The sequence below is a fragment of the Perissodus microlepis genome, chromosome 1 (genome assembly GCF_051167445.1).
Source record: "Perissodus microlepis isolate ML-2025 ecotype Zambia chromosome 1, ASM5116744v1, whole genome shotgun sequence".
Lineage (NCBI taxonomy): Eukaryota > Metazoa > Chordata > Actinopteri > Cichliformes > Cichlidae > Perissodus > Perissodus microlepis.
In genome coordinates, this window is record NC_140461.1 from 6,153,362 (window position 1) to 6,164,074 (window position 10,713).

At 36.9% G+C, this 10,713-nt stretch overlaps 1 protein-coding gene across 3 annotated transcripts in view; it reads left to right on the forward strand.

Moving 5' to 3' along the window:
- cep89 (centrosomal protein 89) overlaps positions 1–10,713 on the forward strand; it is a 57,710-nt gene that overhangs the window by 12,073 nt on the left and 34,924 nt on the right. For all 3 annotated transcript variants that reach the window (XM_084927858.1, XM_084927850.1, XM_084927866.1), the window contains 4 exons: positions 750–930; positions 1,429–1,596; positions 2,666–2,807; positions 4,833–4,922. In XM_084927858.1, coding sequence (XP_084783984.1) covers positions 750–930; positions 1,429–1,596; positions 2,666–2,807; positions 4,833–4,922 — 581 coding nt within the window. The remainder of the gene's footprint in view (positions 1–749; positions 931–1,428; positions 1,597–2,665; positions 2,808–4,832; positions 4,923–10,713) is intronic.

The following is a 10,713-nucleotide window of genomic DNA, read 5'->3' on the forward strand; positions in this document are numbered from 1 at the left end:
CTTTTTGGACTCAGTTATATAATGCAACCTTTTATTTTTGTTGGCTCTTTGACCTAGCGAACACAAAGATGCATTGTTAGACATAGGAAAAGCTAAAAAAAAGCAAAAGCTTGTTTAAAAGAGCCTTTCACAACATTAACAATGTTACAAATTGTTGCCAGGATGAGCCCCGCCCCAAGAATATACATCTCGTCATGTGTCTCAGTCTAATATGGATGTGATTTATTGAGTAGTAGTCATATGTGTTGATGCTCAACGCATTTGTAAAAATAGGATACCATTAAACTTCATTTTGAGTTATTTTCACCTACTGGGTGATACCTAAGGTTTTTTTCACATTATTTTTGGTTTCATAATACATACTTTCCTTTCTGTTGGCCCCGTGATCTAGCCAACAAAGAAACACAAAGACCCATTGTTAAACATGGGAAAAGTCTTTCACAACGTTAACAAATCTTCATTTTCCATTTCGGGTGAGCCCCACCTCAAGAATATGCAACTTAAAAACGTACACACTAGCAATTTCACTGCATTTTTTGTAAACATGTTAAATTCAGAAAAGATTACTCAAAAAGACTCAAGTGACATACAAGGAGAAAACATGAAAATACATTTTGAGCACTAAAGGCATTTAGCCTAATGTACATTTACTGGGCTCGCTTCCCTATTTCGTTTTTTTATTTTCCCTTTTATTCATTTTCTTCTGTTTAATACTCTCTTTTTTTCTTATCTCTTTCTTGTTTCTTTAGTGGCAAAAGTGTCTAAGAAACTGATGTTATTAGAAGTGGAAAACCAGCGTTTGGAAGGGGACCTGGAAGAAAGCAGGAGGGAGGTGCAGAAAAATAAGAAGGAGCTTCAAGTTCTGCAGGCCCGCCTAAAGGATGCAGTCACCTGGGACGAACACTGCAGCATTGCTGGAAAACTGAGAAGGTACCCTTCTAATCTCATGTTATTAAACAGAACTGAATACTTAAGTATTAAAGCTGCTCTGTTGTTTCAAAGAGAAAACAAGAAACTGTAGACTGAACAATTTATATTCACAAGCATTGACCATTCTTGCTCTATGTTGGGTAAGGGTGTGGAGAAAGCTTTGTTTATTATTATTTCAGTTGATTTGTAGCACAGATAAGTAGAGCAAAACAAGAACTACAACAAGAGTAGCACCTGAAGCACTGCAGTTTTAAGTGCAACAGAAAAGTCAAATGGGATTTAATGAATAAATGTACGTGGTCAGGTATCGTCATAGCCCCTGGGATTTAAAATACAACTCATGTTTACACAAATGAATCAAAAATAAATTGCATAAGCATGAAATAACAGGACTATTACATTTAAAACAAATATCAGTAGGCTATATTTTGGAGCTTTAATTACAGATTGTGACACGTGTTGTGACATAATTCTATGAACTCTTCTCTTCACTCTCAGACAACTGGAGCAGCATGAGAGCAGAAGTAAGGGTGAAATTGACAAACTGCTTCTGAGAGTGTCTAACCTCCAGGAGGAGAACAGGATTCTAGCTCTGGACAACGCCCAGCTAACTGCAAAAACAAGGGCAATGGAGGCTGAGCTGAAGCTCTCCAGGCAAGCCAACAGGTAGTAAATATTCAGTGTTCTTTGTTTGCTGTTATCACATACATGAAACCTGGTACACAGCAGTGAGACACAGTTCTTGGAAGGTTTTCAGCATTGCTTGAGCCATTAAAACAAAAGAATGTTATAATTACTATAACAGCATGTGGAACCAATTCCATTTTCAATATATTAAAATGCTTTTGTGCAAAAAATATGCAGCATCTGGATATGTTGAGAAATAAACTGCCATAAAAACTGGTACATAGATGTGTAGTAAGAGTAAAATCAATGTAAACTATTTATTGTTTATAATTGGAACAGCTTGCTTTTGATATCATTTAAAAAAACAAACACTCATGATAACTTGAAATTGAAGCAGTCTGATAATGTGCTAGACTCCTGCACATCCACTGAGGAAGAAGTCCACTTAGTAAGTGTTATGCACATGACTTTCATGTGGGAAAATGTGGTTCATATCCTATGTGAGGATCAGTGCCAACAAGCTTGTCTGATGGGAGATAGGAGAACTTTCTATTTTCATATAATTACTTTATTAATTTAATTATTATTAATTTATTTTTTTCTTTTCTAGATTTCTGTCCAACATTGCAGCTGGTGATTCATTCTTTTGTCCTGTTTGTCTAATGTTTTGACACCTAGTATAATTATAATTAATTAACTGTAGGGATTGCAAGGGATTGCAGCTGGACTTAAATATGTTCTGGTCTGGAGCCTTCGTTTCCCAGTAGATTTGTGCTGAGATTAATGTGAACTCTTTCAATATGAAGTGTGAAGTCTGTCAAAAGGTGTTTAATAACCAACATTTCCCCCCACCTTGTGCAGATGGCATGATCTCAAGTATCATCCAGCTAACCTATTGTCCTTCTTCTTATTCAACCCTTCTATCTGCTGCTTTCCCTTTTCTTAACCCCTGCTTATTTTTCTTTACCATGTTTTCACCAAACCTCCCTTTCGCACACCATTTTTGTGCCTCCATACTTTCTCTTTCTCTCTTTTCTGTGTTTTTGGTCCTCTTTTAATACTCTTTAATCAATTCCCTTCCTCACTCGCCTATCTTTCCATCAATTAGGAAGGCTGAAAGAAGAATGAGTATGTTGAAGCAACAAAAGGAAGAGTGTGTGTTGAAGGAGGAAAAGACACGGCACTACCTGGGAGCTGTCATTTCTGTGGCAGAACACATTTCCCAGGAGAGAGACCAACTATTACACATGGTACTACTGATGCTACTGTAAAAAGATTTTGTACCACATGTGACACTGAATAGATGCACAAACATGAGGGTCTTGAAACTTTCCTTTGATAAAAAAAAAAGGTCTAAATATACTGAATATTAAGTATCAATTCATTCACTTACTAATTAAGCTGTTTGTAGTAATACTGGAACAGCTTTGGTTGCTGTTTACAGACAATTGATCCAAAATGACAACAAAATTCAGTAGTTAAGGTGTAAAGGTATTTCATAAGGGTTGCAACAGGTCTGGAGGCAGATAGGATTTTGGATTTTAAAAATAGTCACAGAAAAACTAATAGGCACCCAAAAACTGCTGGCAGATGCAAATCAGACTGGCTACCCCTCAAAATTTGTTGGTAATAATGTAAGGTTGCAGAAAACCTGGGGCCAGTCCCTGGATAGATTACTGGTACATCTCAGGGCCAACATAGACAGGCAACCATTCACACTCACATTCACTGACATTATCTAATGCTTATTTGTATTTCCTGAACAAGTTTGCTCTTAAAATTAACTCCATTCTAGGAGAAAGAATCTTAAGCTCCTTCTCCTCAGCTCTGCTGAGAATCATTAAATTGATGGTTAGGACTTCCAGACAATCAGTCAATCGATCAATTAAAACTGAATTATTAATGATTCCAAAACCTTATTTGGTTTTCATATGCACCTATTTTCAGAGATAGCAAATTTAATAATTTAATAGCAGAAAATTAACTAGCCATATAATACTATTCTTTCTCTCTTTTTCGCCATATTTCTCAAGTAGTATTTGATAACAGTGTAATAAAACTGGAAATTCTGTTTTTGGAGTGCCAGCCCAGTATTTTTAGTGGCTCCCATATAGCCACCCCTAAGAAAAAATTTTGGACGAGGTGCCCCTGAGGATAGGTGACAAAAGTGTGCATTCGATTCAGTGTCATGTTAAAAAAACAGTTTGAGATTATTGGAACTTTGTGACATGATGCATTATTCTGCTAGAAGCAGCCACGAGAAGATGGGTACAGTGTGGTGATGAGAGATGATCAACATGGACAATACTGGGACAGGGTGCGGAATTTAAATTATGCCCAGTGATGTACTGAGGAACCCAAAGTGTGTCAAGAAAATATCCCCCATACCATTATAGCACCTCCACCACTGGCACCTTGTTTTTGATACAAGACAGGATGGATCCATGTTTCCATATTTTTTACTCAAAATTGTGACCCCACAGACAGGCAGCAGTTTTCCAGTCTTCTATTGTTAAAATGATCCTCACATGTATGCATATCTATGTGTATATCTCTGTTGTATACTTTCATTATTCAGACAAGGTACAAGCACAGAGAAGATAACGTAAAGGTTTTTTCAGTCAAAGCAATTGTATAAATCAGACCAAAAAGTGTGTAAGGCGTACAGGAACCGAACTGTCTGATTTTCCACCTCTGGCATTATATAACTGGGTATATATTATCTGGGGGTTTTAAGCATTGTGATTATGTATGTTATGTAAACAGTAGAAATGTTTTTAAATGCTGAAAACATGTTGGGTTTTTTTTCAAATTTATACAGAGTTGCCTATAAAGCACTATGATTATTGCAGAGTTAAAGAAGACTCACGGTTACTTTTTGTGTTTTTGGAGTTCTAAAGAGTCATGACCAAACAGTTATAATCTGAGAATGACTGGCATGGGGGAGCCTTAGCTGACTTTGACTTTTTATGAAATCTTGATTCACACAGTTACTTAGTAGGTAACGAGTGAGTATTTTCTTATCCATCCTTATCCAACCTAGTACAAGTCTGCAGATTGGTTATACTGTCCTGAAGTTAGACAGCTTTTGTGCCTCACCCATTTGGCTGCACAGGATTTCTGTAAATTGGCAACAGTTTGACGTCTTTCATTCATTTCCTTTATCCAATTCTCCCATAATCCCTCACTTCCTTTATCCAATTGTGTCTTTAACCCTCCCTCTGTGTTCCTTTTTTAGCTCAGTAACCCGCCATCTTCCCTGTCTGCCTCCCTAGGCATCATCTCTTCAGCAGGAAAAGCAGAGATTCATCAGCAGGATTCTCAGTGGCACAGTTCGATTTGGAAAACTACAAGAAGAAGTCAAAGTAAGTTTGTTTATTAAAACATCACTTTCAGAATACAGTCACCTCCCCTGTAAACACTTTTTTTTTTCACACAAGAATCATACATCAGTGGTTTTAAAAAGTCAAATCTGGCTCACTGGCTTACAGTGGGTTTGGTTTGTCTTAATAATGTCTGCACATATGATTAAGGAGCCAGAAATCTCTTAATGTATTCCCAGAAGCTGCACTGCTACGTGGCAGGCAGGTTAATTTGATCTTAACCTCTGATGCTTGGCAAGCTTGTGAACAACACATTTGGTTCATCTGGTGCCTCAACTGATCAGGCTGAAACATAACGTTCCAGTTTCAGTCCTCATGTCTGGTGTCTATTGATCAGCCCACTCTATTGGAATTGATAAACCATCTGCTTGTCAGCCTCCACTACTCACAACGAATAAATTGATGAACACTTGTGTCTCGCAGATTGCATTCTCTCATGCTGACTTGAGTGGGTCAAGTCAAGTATCTTAGATAATCTTCTCATTTTTAAGAGCGCATGCAATTAGGACCATATTTATAAGCATGTTTCATGTAAAGAAAGCACCAGTATAATGATAATGATCAGAGGTTATAAAGGGGTGCCGTTTGTGCTCTATGACTGTGGTCATAGAGAACATACTGCTGTTATGTGCTATTTTACATGCATTTTCTCACTTTGCCTGTCAGCACTTTTCCTTTATGTTTGTCCCTTTCTAAAAATCCTGATTCAATCCCAACCAGGCCATGGGTTCTTTAGTTCAGTTTTAGATTACTTTCATTTAATTTTGTTTTCAGTCGACTTATAATTACACATGAATTCAAATTAATTAGAGTTTAAATTAAACTATTATGCCATGAAATCTCATCCCTCGTGTACAGTATTGCACTTGCATGTAGTTGTCAGTACCAGACACATGCATGAGCATAGGTAATTGTAAACTAGAACACAGACCCTCTTTCTTCCTTGTTCATTCTTTGGCAAAACCACATTGATCCCACCCATTCCCACGGAAATAAAATGAAGCCTATTATAGTAAATCACCATGGTAGCCTTTTCTGCAGATATGAATCTTTCCACTGTGGTTGACAGTTGTTGTGCACCATCAGCTACTCTACAGTTGTGCATTCTTCTTTTGTAATTGTTTATTATGATGAAAAAAACATGACACTAGCTTTAGTGCCTTGCTCAGCGGCCAGTGGTATGTGTGTTCTGTCAGTAGCTCTTGTCACTCAAACCAGAGCAAGGAAAAACATCTCAGTGGGTTTAACAATTTTATTAGGGTCTCTATAGCAACAGCTCATAGGGAGAGAGAGAGAGAGAGAGAAGTGTATGTGTGTGTACGTGTGAATGCAAATCTCATAGTTGGTGATCAGACCATGAAAAAAGGAGAGCTGTAAATGTTGTGGTAAAAAACATTTTCCCCTCTTTTCCTAATAGTAAAACAAAAAAAAATATCTGACATAAAGGTGGACTTTAAGGTTTGTAGTGGTTTCACAAAAGCATTATGGCTTAGGAATTGTCTTCAACACAATTTTAAAATGAAATAAGAACCAAATTGAAGTCCTGATAGAGTATCAGCACTTATTGTGTGACCACTGCCTGCTGCAAGAATAGCCCGAACACACATTGGCACTGATTCTGAAAGTCTCTGAAACTCTGCTGGATGGATGGAACATTATTCCTCCAAAATGTTTTGATCCCTTTTAGTGTAGGGTTAAAGAGTCTTGGTTTTTACCTTGTATTTGTCACACATCACGTTGTTGTAAGCCAACCATAACGTAATATGGTCGGCATGTGCGTCATCACATAGTATTATATAAAGAAACCATACACATAATTTAATTAAGAGGAGTTTATAGATTAATTAAACGAGTCACTGAGTGTTTACATTCTCTTATTTGCTCTGTGAGTCACAGCTATGTTGCCTTTCCGTAACCTGTCCTCTTCTCCCTTCTGTACCAAACGCCTGGATTGTACAGGAAAAAATATACAAACCCATTTCAGACTGGTGTATCCCAGTTCACATTTTTGAGGACATTCACACCAGCTAGAGCAGATAAATATCCCTGTGTTGTCTTTTTTATTTCTCACCTAATCAGTGTTTAAAGTATTTAGAGTTTACTTAAGCAAATATGATGCAATGGTAGGTTAACATCAGTGGTTGCTGTTTTTACTCTTTTCCATTTATAACAGGACTGCATACATGTTATTGTTCTTGTCGGTACTGCACTACTTACATCATTCTTTTTCAAAAGCCTCAATTGTGGAGAAATTAAATAATGGAAATAATTAGTGTGCGCTTAGCCTGTTACAGTAAATAATGCATCATCACAAATAGCCAGTAACCCAGTTTCACAATATAAAATACCACAAAAGGAGGGTGGTAGGGAAATACATACTCTAAAAGTATGTTAAGAAAAATTATATTATTTCAGTTATATTTTAACTGAAATATTTGGATAAAAACAGCAACTATGATAATTCGTTTGTGTACTTTACTGTTTCACAGAAAAAAAGTGCATTCATTGTTCCACTTTCAGTTGTACAGCAGTTAGTTATTAGTTAGTTAAGTTAGTTAAGTTATGCCAGTAATGATTGTCAGATGTTTCCTTTTTTGCATTTTTTTTTGTTTGTAGTGCACAGAAGTGTAGTGGCTATCCAGTCTTTTTTTCTCAGGCTTTTCTTCATTTGAAAATGCATTTAGTGGCTCTATAGGGCTTAGACATAAAGACCTGGAAAACTGACTAGGACAAAAAAAGACACCTCTTTGATAAGGAGGAATAACAGTCACTGGGAATGATAGCAGAGGAAATTGATCTATTTAGCACAGCATTGTGGACAATTTTATAGAAAACAAAACAAAACAAGTGAACACAGGGCAGGTCCTTCTACGGAGAAAAACTGCAGCTGGTAACAGAAAAATCTGGAGAGCTGTAAAAAAAAAACAACAACCCTTAACCATCACTGATATCACCAACAGTTTGAGAGTGGATAGCATCACAATCTGCAGTTCAAAGAAAACTTACTGTAGGGGAATAACAGAGATTCATACCTCTTATATACCAAGGCTAGATTGGAATTATGCATGTTTGGAGCAAATGTTTAATGAACTATCCATCCATTTGCTTCCACTTATCCTTTTTCAGAGTCGCGGGGGGCGCTGGAGCCTATCCCAGCTGTCATAGGGCGAGAGGCGGGGTACACCCTGGACAGGTCGCGTTTAATGTTTAATGAACTAATGAAACCAAAATTTCTCAAAGTGAAAGTGAAAGAAAGACTGAAGAATACATGTGATTCAAACCTCATCAAATATGAAGGAGCTAATAAAATGTTATGGGCATGTTCTGTGTGGCAGTAAAACAGGGATGGGCAATTGATTTTAACAAGCTGAACTCAGTTCTGCTTAGTATTAATTTGATCTCTTTATAAGCTTGTTGGTGAAGTCCTCCACGACAGTCCCAGTTTCTCCTGTGGACCCTTGGGAAAATTAATTGTCCATCCCTGCTATAATAGAATCATTTCAGAAGTATACACAAACATTTAGTTTGTCTATGCATGAAGCAATTCCCCTGTCTCATTTAACAGGCCTTCCAAAAATACAGTGACATTAAGCACATTGCCTGTGCAGACAAAGCTTTATCAGTGACAGCCAAGCCAGTCACCAGATTTAAAGCCTGTTGAGCCTTTTTTTTCTAGCTGAAAAGAAGATTGAAGGAAGAAATCCCCAGTAACAAAGATCAGCTGAAACCTGCTGATTTGAAGCCCAAAGATGATAGTAAAGCTTTTGTCATGTCAGTGGTCTGCAGACTTCGTATTCTTCAAAGAGCTATGAACATTTATGACTGTTATTTCTGAAAGAAAAAAAGCATCCACATATGAAAAGCATGAAAAAAGACTTAAATGCTAGTTTATACCCCACTCATATTTCGGCTTCAATTTCAATTTAAATAGCAAAAAGTTTTTATTTTTGTTAATTAAAAAACAAAAATGAGTAAATGGAATAGTAAATGATAGTCTGATAAATTCCTGATAGTTGTGATGAAGAAATTTCAAAGCCACCAAAGGGGTAAAAAACCCACTAATGTTAAAATGACCAGATAAACCAATCTTTGAAGTTGTCTAGGCCACATGATAACAGGATTTGGTGCACATAAACAAGTCACAAGTTTTTAGAATTGGAAAACATCGAGGGCAAATCAAGACAAACATTTGTAACAGCAGAAAAGTATACAATAACAGCAATAGGGAAGTAAGCTTTTTCACTCTGTGTGAGAATGAATGAATGAATGAATGAAGTTTATCCTCAGGAAAGATTAGACTTGAGTGTTGAATTACCAGGCAGATCGAACCTTTAGTACCCGACCTCAACCCAGGCAACTCTGCATTATGTTGTCACATAAAACTTCAACATGACTTAATGTAGTTCACTCTTCAGAAGGTATGAAGAGTCCACAAAAAGGCTTTTTTTTTTCAATGAAAAGCATCAAAATGGAATTGTGAAGGTTATTCTTGTCCCCTTATCTTCACACCTGCTAAAGTCCTTTTTGTTCTTTCTCTCATTGCAGCCTATGTGGACTTGCTCTAAAAGCTCAGTTACTTAAATAGATGATAACTGATTGAGATCAGAGGTTTTCTATCACAGGTTCAGTTTTAATACAAACGTGAAATACTAGCAGGTACTAACAGTTGCTTCCTTTTTAATGAACAGCTCTTGCTCTTGGTGATTACTGTCAGCCTGCGGTGATTGTAATATGTGTTGCCACCTAATGAGTTGAAAAAATAGGGATTGTGCATTAAGTGTGTGCTATAAAGAGAAACAGATTGTGACTACATTATTCATATGTAATTAAAATTCATGCTCCTCCATCTCCTGGATACACCTGAAAATGTTAAATATTTTAGTGAGTGCATGTATAAATATAGCCAGGTCACAGGTTTGACCCATTCTGCTGCTTGACGTCAGTGTGGGATGACTTTTTTCCGCTTTAATATTCTCCTCCACTCTTTAATATTCTCCTCCACTTTCCCCCCCACCATCGCATTTATATGAACATTTACAGAAGTGATTACTCTACATAATAGGATCACATAAGATATTTATTTGTTCTACCCTCCTGGTGTGCTGACCTTTGACCCTCCTCCTTCTTTGTGCCTACTGTTCAAGAATGGCCTGAGTGAGTCAATTTGGCTAATTGTGTTTGACAGCTGAAAACCATAAACCACAGACTATGGTAATTAGTACCATTTTCAAAGCAAGAGAAACGGTTGCTAAGGAAAATAATGACAGTGAGCTCATTGAATTACCCACACAGAGTTTTGTCATACTCAAGGCTGTCCTATATGTGGACCAATTTCGTATTTGTCTTTTCAGATGTAAGGAGGGAGACTGGGTTTTTTTTTAATGGAAGCTGTCACTCAACTCAGGAAGATGAAAGGCAGGGTCCTTTAGATGTTGTATTGTACAACAAGCAGGACAAACACTTGACTGACACGAAGTCTTTGTAACAGATCTTACCAAATAGAGCAAAAATAATAACTCTGTTCCTCTTTTCTGACCTGCTGCTGATATCTGTCATAACTAATATCTCTTCTAAGAATCGTTTCTTCTTCTTATGTCTGTTCAGATCATTTTTCCTCATCAAGTCTAAGCTTATTGTGGCATATTTACTGTGTATCTTTGGTGAAAATAATATTGCACAATAGTATGCCACTAAAAAATGAAAGATCTTTGTCAAAGTAGTAATTCTCAGTTGCCATTATTCAAAAAATAATGAAATTGTTATCCTTTTGTCT